This window comes from Panthera pardus, unplaced genomic scaffold (genome assembly GCF_024362965.1).
Source record: "Panthera pardus isolate Hobbes unplaced genomic scaffold, ASM2436296v1 HiC_scaffold_22, whole genome shotgun sequence".
NCBI classification, from domain to species: Eukaryota; Metazoa; Chordata; class Mammalia; order Carnivora; family Felidae; genus Panthera; species Panthera pardus.
In genome coordinates, this window is record NW_026526788.1 from 74,372,832 (window position 1) to 74,386,645 (window position 13,814).

Genomic DNA, 13,814 nt, shown 5'->3' on the forward strand with positions numbered 1-13,814 from the left:
TTTCTTTCTTTCTCTTGCTCTGGAGCATACTGTCGCAAAACATAATCCAAACTCAACCACTCCCCATCATCTTCATGGCTCCACTCCCAATTCAAGCCACCATCATCTCTCCCCTAACACAGCTGCAAGACTCTTATTATTAGTCCAGACCACAGCCAGAGCCATCTTACATAAAAGCATAAGTAAGATTATTTCATGCCTCTGATTAAAGCCCTTCAGTGGCTTTCCATCACAGTTAAAAATCAATTCAAATTCATTTTCCCAGTCCTGTGAGACATGGCTCTTGCCTACCTCCCTACCCTCATCTTCTACCTCTGTTCACTACACTCCAGCCATGCTGGCTTTCCTTCTGCGCTGGGACACGCCAGCACTTTGGTACTTTCCTTTGTCTCTGCCTGCAGCACTCTTCCCGCTAGTTAGCCACGTGGCTGTCTCACCACCCACGTCCTCACTGGAATGTCTCTTCCTTGGAAGGCGTTTCATGTTCAAGGTGGCTGGACCAGCCCTTCACACGTGCTCTGGTCACTCACTCTTTATCCCATGCTGTCTCGGTTTGTTCACAGCATGTTTTATTATGTGAAATAATTTGCGTACATGTTCGTTATTTATCTCCCAACATTAGAGCACAAGCTCCATAAAAACTGGGTCTCATTTTTACCGAATACTTAGAATAGTGTCTAGCACATGGGCAGAAAATAAGTATCTGCTGAATTAACAAATCAGTGAATAATTCATAAATGGCCTCTACAGATGGATTATGAAAATGCTAGCTCAAGTAATTATTTCATGCTTTTGAGTGATCTTACTAGATTAGCAGAGTTTCCCACCCTCCTTCCCTGGCTGTGCTCAAGACCAGGACAGAAACCTCTTGCTGGACAAGGCGAGGAGTCTCGATTACCAGCAGGAAGAGAAGATACCAAATGGCCTCTGAAGGTTTTTTCTCTAGGCTGGGCACGTAGAGAAAAAAAACATGCAGCGCACATAGCATGAACTAGCATCAACGAGCCTTAGGCAGCCTAAAGAACTCTCAACAAATCTGCCCTAACGCCACTTTCTTAACACCTCTGCTGTTAACACCACCCCTGGCCAAAGCCAGCTGTATCATCACAGTTAAGCATTCACCAAATATTCTGAAGCAAGTAGGTTAATGCTGATCAAAAAGGAAGACACAGGATTTTATATCCAGAGCCTCAACTTGTACACACAACCTTCATTCCCACTCCCAAAGGGTTAAATAAAAGCTGAACACGTAAAAATAAGAGGAGAATAATACAGATGTGCAAACAACAGAAGGCACAAAGGGATGTGAATGTGATATGTGAATGTGATATATGCGAGAGGCTGTGTATGTGGCCCAATATCTATGTGGCCAAGGATATTATCTAATGCCCCAAGTCTGGCAAGCTATGGCTGCCCTCAAAACCAGACCCCTGCTACTAAATAAAAAAGTGCCAATTCTAGAGTGACCCTCTCAACTAAAAGATCAACAAGATCCCTGCAAGGTTCTATTTTTGTTGCAGAAATCCAAGTAACAAGTACTCTGCAAGGTACCTGCCTTTAAAAGCTATTCGGCACAAGCTCTGAAGAGACCATAGTCTGGTTTGAAAGAGAACGTTCCGTCTAAGGGCACTCATGTTAGAAGTTCCCAAACAAGATTACATAATGTCATCTTTGATACCAACCTGCCCTCCCCCACCCTCCAATCATAAATTTAATCATGCAAGTAACAGATAAAGACAAAATTCTGCTCTCATATGTTAAGTCTAGTACGTGTATTCCCATGTACATAAAGATGCTGCACACGAACTCCGGCTCCGATGAGAAATGCCCATTAACTGCAATCAAGGATATATTTGACAACATCCACACCTCATTTCAAAGACACTCTGTGCCATCCACATCAAAGCTGTGTGATGCCTATTCAGGACTACACCACGTAAATGGAACACGATCTTAAATGAAGAAATTGTTTGTGAAGCTGGGCAGGAATCGTGTAACTGGTTAGACATAAATCATAAAATGACTGCTCAATCAGGACAGCCAGTAACAGAATTCTGGTTAGACAGTCTGTACTATATTCTCAAGGTTTTTTGCATCGATGGACATCATTTCTTCCAAAACAATCCTAGCCAGATAATGAACAAAGAAGGCCTCAGGTCTGGCAGGGCAGACGGCAGAAGACCCACATACAGGAGATTCACGGAAGCACGGGCAGCCTTTCTCTCAGCTGTTAAGTATATGATGTGTGCACACCTTTCCATGGGGGGCGGGGCGGCTCAGCAGTGGAGTGGAGTGAGTCCAAGAATGTCAGCTTAGACAGAGCCTACTCTGTGCAAAGCACCCTTCAGCACAACCTGTGAGGCAGACTTTAGTCCTCACAGTAATGCAGAAGTTGTTAATTTAATTCCAGAAAGGGCCCAATCTGGTTTGTAAAATAAAACATTTTAATCATATCACCTCTTGAAATACTAACATTTAAATTTCAGGCAGAAGTTGTATGAAAGAATTCCACTAAGAGAAACAAAAATTCTAACACACACCAAAAATCCAAGGGACCTTTCCCGACTACAACCCACTTGGCCTTGGCAGAGCAGCGCCGTGTTAGTCCTTCGTGTACAAAGGCAACGAACGTCACACTAGACTATTTATGGAGTCAGTTCCTCTTTCATCCCGAGCAAATTTTAAGAGCTGCTGCACACTAAGCAGGCCTGCACCCCGTCCTCTTCTTCCAGTTCCAAAATCAGGCTTAGGAAAATATCTGATGTGTTTACATAGTTCCAGACACTGTTCTGGAAGGTGAATTCAAGGTGTTCAGAGAAATCCACAAGAGCTATCTTCACACAGTGCTTCACAGAAATAAAGGTTTTCAGAAGGCTGTTTAGTTTTTAAAGGCATCAATAAACTCACCTCTAAAATTAAAAGCAAACATTCAAATAAAAACATGAATAAAAGCATAAAGACTTCACTATTATGGTAAGCCTAAATTAAAGAAAACCATAAAAGGTATACTCAGATTATTTTCCATTCACTTAAAAACATTTAAGAAAAAACTTTCAACTGCGATTCAAAACCCATACGCCATAAAGAAAAAACCTGACAATCACACAAAAATAAAAAACTGCTGCATGACTTAAAACAAAAAAGCCACCATGAGTAAAGTCACAGACAAACTGAGAAAACTAACGGTCTTATCTTGGGCAAACAATCTCTGCACCACACAGAGAGCCCCCAGAATTCAAGAAAAAAAAGACTAACAAACAGAAAAGTAAGCAAAGGTCATAAGCAGGCAGTTTACCAAAAAAGAAATACAACATGTTCATATTCTCAGCCTCACTCGTAAGAGAAATGCAGATGAAACCAACTCTGAGTAATTATTTTTCACCTGCCAGACCAGAGAAAATCCAAAAGTGTAACGACATACTCTACCGGCAAGACCATAAAGAAGAGGTACTTTCAAAATTTGCTGGTTGATGTGCAAAACTGCACAATCCCCTGTGAAGGGAAAACCGGTGATACTGATCAAAATTACACCTGCCTTTTATTTTCGGCTCAGCAATCCCACTGACGGGAATTTACTCTCTAGATCCACCTGCAACAGGTACAAAATTATGCACGTACAAGGGTATTCATTGTAGCACATGTGTGACAGCAAGACCGGAAACAATTCAAGTTGCCATCCACAGGGGAGTGGCTAAACAAGTTCTAGCTACACAACAGAATGTGTACGAGAGGAATAAAAATGAGAACACATATCGTGTGTGCTTGCATCGGTATATTAAAAGGCACACCGAAAGGAATCATCAGCAGCTCATAAAATGGTCACCTAACGAGGTAGGAACAGATTGGAAGACAAGAAGGAGCAAAACTTCTCAATGTATGCTTTTTATATCATCTTGACTTTTGAACCGTATGAATAGAACAGCTCTTCAAATATGACTAAGTAAAATGCTATGCGCATTAAACGGCTTCATTCTGTGTATGAAAATAATACCATTATTGGAAATACTGCAATTAATGTCAGGAAACACCTGGCCACTGGACATCAGGGAGAAAAATTAGCCTAACATTCCAGCATTCCTATGGCCTTCCCTTAACTTGATCCAAGAAAGTCAAGATTACCAGACCTATCTACACAGCTTCCGTGGGCCTTTCCTGTGCGAGCTGCCAGCAAGGGGGCAAATGATCAGTGGATTACTCAGTGCCCCCATCACCACATGAATATAGATAGCACAAGGGCAAAAAGGGAATAAATACCAACCCGTGAGGCTACAATGAACAGACTTTCTGCTTTCTTTCCTAACCTGTGCTGAGACTAGAGACAGTAACAGTGATCTTGGTCAAGACTGGTGTTCCGAAACTTAGCTTGGCTTCAGAACCAGTGAAAGAGAAGGTCCATCCCCAGCCTAGCCTTAGATAAAGTGAATCAATATTCGACCTACCATTGTGTTCACAACTATGCCTAACTTTCCGTAACTTTCTTCCTTTAATGTCAGGAATTGAAACAAGAGAAGGTATGTAAGAGTGCTGAGAGTAGGGATTATGAAAATATAAGGCCTGACTGCACCTTTCAATGATTTGGTGACACAACAGGGTATTTTCCCATAGTATAATCTATTTCAGTTGAAAAAACGCACTTTGCAAGACTTTCTGGGATACAGCTACGATACTGAACTGCAAATTTTAGAAAAATTAGCCAAGTGTATGTATCAAAACCACGGAAGGCAAATTTTCTGGACACATGTAAAGATATACTCTAATTGTTAAGAAGAAACAAGTAGAATTTAGGACAAAAGTGAAAACATGAAAAACAGAATCTAAAAGCCTCTTTACTGGTTTAGTCATAAAACGAAGTCATTTGCTAGTTTCAGTCATAAAAGTACCTTGTAACTAAACATAAAATTTCTCTGTTTTCCCACGTGTTGAGAACTAACGTAGAGGATCAAAACTAGAAGAGCACTTAGAGGCTTCCCAGTCTAACTACTCACCCACTGAGAAATCCTGTCTTCAAATCCATTTTTAGTGACAGGCGGCTTCCATGGAATCAAACCCCAGCTGTCCCATCTCTGTGCACAGACAGGGAGCCAACGGCCTCTCCCCCCAGTGTCACCTTGACCATTCAGCAGTTATTTCCCACTCTAAGAACTCTGGCCTCCCTCCCCTGCCAAGCCAAACTGGCCTAAGGAAATGGACATATTTTGTCAAAAGAGGGGGGAAAAACTTGCCTCGTAAAACCATTCTGTATAAGTTCTCTTTGAAGTTTCTGATCTTCAGCAGCATATTCAGAAAGTTCAGACTCCACCGCCGGAGGGAGAATGTTTGGAATAAATTTAGAAAACAGAGTTGGAGCCATCTGAACCCACTCTGTGAGGAAAGGAAAAGATTCATTAAGGAAATCAGACAAATTAAATGAAAAATGTAAAGTTTTCTTTTGTTCAAAGAAAGAATATATATTAAACCAAACTCAAAATGGGGGGAAAATTAGTGTAATCCTATTCTGATAAAAAATATACAACCAGGTTAAATTTCCTTTCTAAAATGAATTTATAGTCAAAGAAAGCAGATATTTTTCCATTTTGCTGTGTTAACAAAATTTAATGAAAATCTCTAGAGAATCTGTGAATGGACCTATCAAAAATTGTAATTAATATGGGGGAAAAATGAGTGAGGCAGGCAAAGAATTCCAAGTGGAAGGGACTTAAAAGCGAGGGTTTGGTGGAAATACTAACCCCTATAAGCATTAATTAAACAAAACAAACAAACAAACAAACAAACAAGCAAGCAAAACAGACTCTTAGAGCAGTGGTCCAGATGGGAGATGCACAGAGGTATGAGCAAAACAGATAAAGGGGATTTAAAAAGTATACATTTCCAGTTATACTGACAAAGTCACAGAGATGAAAGTACAGCACAGAAAACATAGTAAAAAATATCGTAACAATGATTGGTGACAGACGGCGGCTACGCTGATGGTGGTGAGCACTGAGTAATGTACAGACGGAAGTGTCGAACCAATGTTCTATACCTGAAACCGACATAACGTTGCATGCCACCTATGCTTCAATACCAAAAAAAATTAAACAAGCACACCACATATGTACATACACACATACATACATACTGGCCCAAGAATAGAGAACAGTACAGGTAATAAGGAAGCATACAAAAAGTACCACAAAAATGGGGGAGAGAGGTCTAAACATTTAGGAAGTAGGCTGAAGATAACTAGAGTAAGTACTTTTGAAATAAAAACCTATTTTGGCCCAAACTAAATTATAGCAAATTAAATGTATGCAGTGTTGAAAGAAAAGAGAATTAACATGGGTATCAAATCATTAAGAAAGAGATAAAAGATAAAGAGAATATAGAAAAATAAGCGTTCATCTATCAAAACAGAAAAGGCAAACATTTGCATCAGACATGACAAAGGTGAATCAGTATCCTTATTTATATAAAACATTTTTATAAGTCAGTAAGACCAAATAAATGAATGAAAGACAGGACTAATAATATACAAGACTTATAATTTACAAGAAAAAAATAAACACAATGACAGCCTTGTTAATATTCAAAAAACTCAAGCTAAAATAAACACCCTCTTCCTCTCATTTTGTGAACGCTAAATACAACTAACATCCACCTGTATCAAGGGCATGCTAAAACTCGCATTCCCCTGCCCTGTTGGTGGTCTTAATGTAGCACTGTTGTCCCTTTTAGACTCTTTTAATCCTGTCCTTTCAAATTTTCCCTTTTGGAAAACATCTTGGATGTACATATCAAAAACCATAAAATGTCAATGCTGTATTTAATCCAGTGAGCTCGCTTTAAAAATTGTAATTTGAGTAAATAATTCTAAATCTGAAACAAACACAAGCGAACAAATATGTTTAATGCTGTGTGATGCTGGGTCACTGGTAAGTAAAAAACGCCCAACAGGAGGACAGTAAGTTAAACACGACCAGAACAAAACAACAACGACAACAACAAAAACAAATACCACAAAAACACCACCAGGGCCAAGCCCACTGTATAAACTCATGGCAAAAATGTTCTCAATAGTGTCCCTCCTGTCAGCTCAACTCAAATATGGCTTTACGGTCTCCACACGGTGCCCAGGAGAGCCACTAGCCATCAGTCAGAGATGGCAGGAGTCAGACCGATATGCCATTTTCAGGAACTCCAGGCAATCGTTAAGATACAAGATGAAGGAATCAAAGAAAAGTGTGTGTATTAAATGAAGAAAGGCCGGCTGGGACAGCTGGCACTGTGTCCCAACTAAGCTTCTAAAGATCGGATGGAAACACACCAAAAATTGTAATAGTCATAAGAATCTCCAAGGATTAGGGTCTAGGAATTTAGTTTAAAAAACTTTCTTGGGTGACTCTCATTATACAAAGATCAGTGCTTGAGAACCACTGCAATGAAAGAAACTTCCACATTTAAAATTCAACTTTTAAAGTATTTTAACCTTAATCTGTCCAGTGACTAAAACTACTTTAACAAACCAGGAGCACAACAGGCACTGGCAAGACAGGTAAATGTCAAAATATGTTTAATAGTATCTCAGAAAATGCCTAGGGCAGCAAACGGTTAGTCTGTGATAAAATTCGCCTTTTCAAAAGGACAACTCTCAAATACAAAATTCTCCTCACAAGTAGTATGAATCCTATTATAAGAGCTCGAACATGGGTAAAACAGCATTTGGATAAATACATATCTGTAAGTTTTCCTACCCTTAGTGATTAGTTTTATTATGCAATTTTGCTATAGATGATAAAAGCCAGAGCTGATAAAGCTGCCTACTTGGGAGGCAGAATTTAGAAATTTGTCATACCGCATTTGGATGCCTTCCAAAATTAAAGGAAAAAAAAAAAAAACTCATTCATAACCTATAGCACTAAAAGAAAACTTCATGAGCCATTTTCATCATTTAATAAAATGAATACAAAATTCTGAGAAACTAGAAAACATCAGTTTACTGGACATATGTAATAAAATATTTTTGCTACTTTACGTAAGTAATTAATTACTTTATAAGAATAACTTGTTTACAGTTATCAAGAGTAGAGCAAGGCCTGATCCAAATTTAAGTAACATTACATCTGAATATTCTAGCAGACACTAATCATTTACAAAGTAACCTGGGAAAGAGGGTATTTCTGACATCACAGTCTACTACTGGTACCACAGTTTTTAATTGGTTTCCATTTCAGCAAGCTAAATTCTCACATGTCTTTCAAATTAATTAAGCAAACAATCAAGCTGTCAATTAATGAAAATAAAATAACCACTGGACCCAACTGGATAGTAATCAAAACAGCTAATATCAGCCATGCTTATTATCAGGTACCATGTTAAGCTCTTTAGATCATGTTTTATTTCATTTAATCCTTAACTGACATAAAGAATTCCAAAAAAAGCACTGTCAAAAAAGCATCCCTTAAGGTTTCTAGATTGTAGAACAATGTTCTACCCTGAGATCTTTTTTTTTGTTTTGTTTTAACATTTATTTATTTTTGAGAGAGAGAGAGAAAGAGCGAGAGCAGGGGAGGGGTGGGGGGTGGGGGGGACGGGACAGAATCCGAAGCAGGCTCCAGGCTCTAGGTTGTCAGCACAGAGCCCAACATGGGTCTCAAACCCACAAACAGCAAGATCACGACCTGAGCCGAAGTCGAACACTTAACTGACTGAGCCACCCAGGTGCCCCTACCCTGAGAGCTTTTGCAATCTCTCTTACTATAGGCATTTTGTAATTCGCTGGGCAACCGTATGACAAGATTGAGGTTCTGGCTCATAAATAGGAAGATAAATACAAAAACATCTTGGGGTTCCTTTATATTCATAATTTTTTTTTAATTTTTTTTTTTTTTTTACATTTATTTATTATTGAGAGACAGAGAAAGACAGGGCATAAGCATGGGAGGGGCAGAGAGAGGGGGAGAGACACAATCTGAGGCAGGCTCCAGGCTCTGAGCTGTCCGCACAGAGCCTGACGCAGGGCTTGAACCCACAAACCGGGAGATCGTGACTGAGCCGAAGTCGGACGCTCAACCGACTGAGTCAACCAGGCGCCCCTCATAATGGTTTTTTTTTTTTTTTTTAATTCTAAGATAGATACATTAAGACAATTTACAAGCCAGGCCTTTGAATACAGTGATCTCTGATTTTTGGTTCTGCTATTCTGACTCTCTCTCTCCTCACAATCTACTTATGAAATGACTGTACATTTACCAACACTTCTAGATTCCTTGCAATTTATAAAATAGGCCTGAGAACATGAAGTTGTGGGTGTGTATGTCTACATATACTTGCAGTGTGGGGTACAAGCAAAGGAGAGACTCCATAACAAAAAAAGAGATTAGTACTGGATGTGAGATTCAATTTCATCCAAAACGTCTGCTACAAATCCATTCCTCGTATTTCCTAACCGAGTTGGTGTTCACTAGTGTGGAAAGAATTTCAAGCGAGTCCTGAGTTTACATTTCCTAATGATGAGTGTAGTATCTACTCGATGTTTTTGGGGGTTTTTTTTGCTACAACAAATCCAAATACCATTAAGCCTCAAGAAACAGATAGACAAACACTGTCCTCTTGGCTAAGCTGGAGCTACCGTAAACAGATAAGCCAGCCCAAGCCCGAAAGACATGAGCACTACTTACCTGGTCTGAGAGTGTATAGGCCTTTCACGATATTTGCCATCGTTGACGGTGTGACCTGAAATGGCGTTGACTGGGCTTCTAAGAGTAAAGCTGAAAGAAGAGAAAACGGGTCAGAAAAACGACAGAACACTTACCGTCAAGGTTTCTGTTACGATGCTTCCCAAAGACTAAAGAGCAAACGAGCACAAGAAAAGAACGGCCTCAGAGGACGAACCAAGTTTATACTCCAAAGAGTTCTAAAAATCCAATGCACTAGAGCTCAATCTGGTAAGTAAACACGTGCAGGTCTGTTAAAACACTAAGGGAGACTATTCAATTCGTGGAGGTTCTGATAACAAGCTTTCCAAAAGCAATAGTATTCACGGTACTTAGCAAGTGAGCTGAGAGCACCTCCCACTAAGTTCATGAGGCAGGAGGTTTACATTTGGAAAATAAAATGGTCTCTAACCCCCTTGAATCATTTCTCTTTCCCCAAATCGCCGTATTTGAGGCTCCTGGATACTTCATTCGTAATTTTAGGAAATGCAATCAGTCAGAAAGTCACTTTTCCAAATGCTACAACCACATGTACTTTTTTCTTACTAAAAGTAAAGACAAGACACTGTCTGGCTCATCCTCACTTTCCTGACTCTCACAACCATAGGACTCCGACCGACAGTGACAAGGGAGTCAGTTTTCTTTTAGGTTATCTTCTCCAATGAAAATTTTATTAAAACATTTTTAAATAAATAGAAATAATTCCTCCAAATAACATCATTAACAGATATCAACATATTCCATCATTTCGTAGATACAACAGACACCACTGACTCAGAATTTTTAATTTCTCTCTCAGAGACCTACAATTTACTACCCCCAAACCCATAAAACTTGGCATAATTTTACTCTAAGCCAAGCTTGTAAAGTCATATATAAGCTATGCCTTTTCAAAAATGAAAACACCACCTCACTTGGCCAGCAATGATTTTTTAGTTTTCAAACACGCAATGCGAGTTACATCCGAACTTATGTGATGACAGTAAGAGGTATACTGTTCAAGGTGATCGATCCTTCTGCTTCTATCGTCAGGAGAGAGCTGCTAACTCTGAATGGCACAGATACATTTTAAGGATGACAAAAGCACTGCAGAAGATGTTTTAGAATGCAATTTTTTTTTATTATTTATTTTTATTTTTATTTTTTTAATAATGATTTATATTTGAGAGAGAGGGAGAGCTCGAGCAGGGAGGGGCAGAGAGAGACAAAGACATAGGACCCGAAGCGGGCTCTGCGGTGACAGCAGAGAACTCGAAACAGGGCTCGAACACACGAACTGTGAGATCATGACCTGAGCCAAAGGTGGATGCTTAAACGACTGATCACCCAGGTGCCCCTAAAAATTGTAATTCTAAATTTTAGACCCTAGGAGTCTCTTCAACTCAAGGTTATCTCTAATTTTAACATATGTCCCACATGCAGACTCTATCTCAAATCATTTTCCTACCTTTTGACCAATCATTTTGGCCTTCGTAAATCTTGATCCCACTAAATCTTCATGTTCAGTCACATGTTAATTATGTAATCAAATATATACATTTACAAATGAAGAAATGATACATTCACAAATTAAATTATACATAAAATATATAAAAATTAATTTGGGGTGAATTAAATGAAAAGAATTATATTCAATAACAAACAATTACAAAGTTGAGAAGGTGTTAACAGTTCACTAAAATCCTCTCCACCTAAATTATTTTTAGGAGATCAGTGTTTAGAAGACTTGTAGTTGATCTCCTCTTTTAAGAAAAAGGAAGAGAATCTGGGGAGGCAGCAGCTTGAGACTGGGAAGAAAATATTTCTTGAGTATTTAACAGGTGCTAGGTACTTTACAGGTTTCTCATAAACTTTACTTAAAATTTACTTTCTCACAAGCTTAATTATCATCTTTTTTTTTTTTTAACAGATAGGGAAACAGAGGCTAAAAACAAAACAATATAAAACACAATGAAAAATGCATCCAAAGTCACAGAGCAGCTAGCAGGCAGCAGAAGAGGGCTGAGAACCTATGTTTCACTCTAAATTTGCATTCTAATTCACCACGCCACCGTTGAAATACAGATCTTACATGTAACAGGTACTAATAAAGTACTAACTAGTACTAAAGCCACTGTTAACTAAACCCTTAGTTAACAGTCCCCCCCCCCCCCCAAATTATATAGTTAAAAGACAAAACAAGGATTCTCCAACAATCCCACTGATGGAAACTAGAATTGGACTTTAGTGAACTTCTAATGCTCTCACCTCTTTCTTTACAGTCTATGATATTAAAGTCCAGAGAGATTAAGTGCCATCCTGAGAGTCACCCAGCTTAACAGTTGACCTGGAACCAGAACGAAGCTCCTCCACTCATCCAATTATTCCTCAGAGCTACAAGCTGACCCCAGGGCTTCTCTCCTCTTTTAATATGAGAAGTAATTCTTAAAATCAAAACTGAAATTAAAAATATTTTTGGGGGTGCCCAGGTGGCTCAGTCACTTGAGTGTCCAACTTCAGCTCAGGTCATGATCTCGTGCTTCACAAGTTCAAGCCCCACATCGGGCTCTGTGCTGACAGCTCAGAGCTTGGAGCCTACCTCAGATTCTGTGTCTCCCTCTCTCTCTCTTTGTTCCTCCCCAGCTCATGTTCTCTCTCTCAAAAATAAATAGACATTAAAAAAAAATAATAAAAGTTAAAAAAAAAAAACTACCTTTATTTGCAATGAGAAGTCACTATCTTCATTCATGAAACAATTGTTAAAATAGGGCATTAAAGGGACACCTCAGTGGTCATTAGGGCATTAAAGGGACACCTGGTTCAGCTCAGGTCATGATCTCGTGGTTTGTGGGTGTGAGTCCTATATCCAGCTCCACACTGGCAGGGCAGACAGGCCTGCTTGGGATTCTCTCTCTCCCTCTCTCTCAACCCCTCCTATCTCTGTCTGTCTGTCTGTCTCTCTCTCTCAAAATAAACTTAAAAAAAAAAAAAAAGCCTGCTTTTAAAAAATAATACACCAATTTTTAAAAACCAGGGCATTCGAATACCAATTATTCATTAGCAGAGAGGGTGTTCATTTTGCTCTGCTGTAAAACATGGCTCCTAAATTGTTTCAACAGGCCTCCCACTGAGAGGTGTCCCTGTCCAGTCCCCTGGAATCTGGGTTCTATAACTGCCTGCTCAACAGAAGACAGCAAAAGTGACACTGTGCCAGTTTCTAGGCCCAGGACTTCAGAAACTGGCAGTTTCCATTTCCTAGATCTTGGGACACTCACTCTTAGAGGAAACACAAGAGAGAAAACTACAGCCACCACAACTTGCCAGTCATATGAGTGACCCATCTTCAAAGTCCCCGACCCCTGGGTGAGTCGCATCAGCCGATGCTGAGTACAAAAGAGATAAAGTGCCCCGCAAAGCCCTGCCCAAATTGCAGATGTGAGCAAAATAAGAGATTTTATAAAAGATTATGTTTTGAGGTGATACGTTACACGGTAATAATAAACACTAGCATTTTCAAATGTATCTAAAGCCACAAAAAGGAAATTACTGATCAGAATTCAGAAAATTATACACATTGAGTGTAGCTATTTTTGCTGGAGGGGATAAGTATAGGAAAATGTCAACTAGGGCCAAGAAATCAATTCTTAATAGCTGTGTTTTTCTGATTTAATTAATATTAGCCTTTCTGTGCCTCATTTTCTCCATCTGTAAAATGGAGGTAATGACTGTCCTAAAGTACCTAGAATAGGTCCTACTACATAGTAAGCACTATATGTGTGTGTTTATTTTTAAAAAATCTTTTTTTTAAAACATAACATTATTAAACACGTAGAGTGTCTCTTGTTACAGAGCCCAAACTAGGCCAGTGATCACTGTGTGAATCCCTTACTCTAAGCACAATGCCTGGTAACTGCTCAACAGATAACTGATAAGTTCAGGTTTATCCAATTCACAAAAGCTTAAGGAACTTTACAGTTTACTTGGAAAAGAAAAGCCTGTCTACCTTTAAATATAATTTTGGTTGAAAATCAGATTATATAATAAACAAGATGATAATTACTTTTTTTTGAAAAATAAAGTACAAATTAATTGAAGGTTTTAAAGGAAAAAAAAAATTCATTTTTTTCCGGATTTTATGTCTTT

At 39.0% G+C, this 13,814-nt stretch overlaps 1 protein-coding gene across 1 annotated transcript in view; it reads right to left on the minus strand.

Annotated features, from left to right (window-relative positions):
- CACUL1 (CDK2 associated cullin domain 1) overlaps positions 1–13,814 on the minus strand; it is a 74,054-nt gene that overhangs the window by 6,476 nt on the left and 53,764 nt on the right. Inside the window, exons 6-7 of the mRNA XM_019459586.2 lie at positions 9,657–9,746; positions 5,223–5,361 (exon numbers count right to left, since the gene is read on the minus strand). Of these exons, the coding sequence (XP_019315131.1) occupies positions 5,223–5,361; positions 9,657–9,746 (229 nt within the window). The remainder of the gene's footprint in view (positions 1–5,222; positions 5,362–9,656; positions 9,747–13,814) is intronic.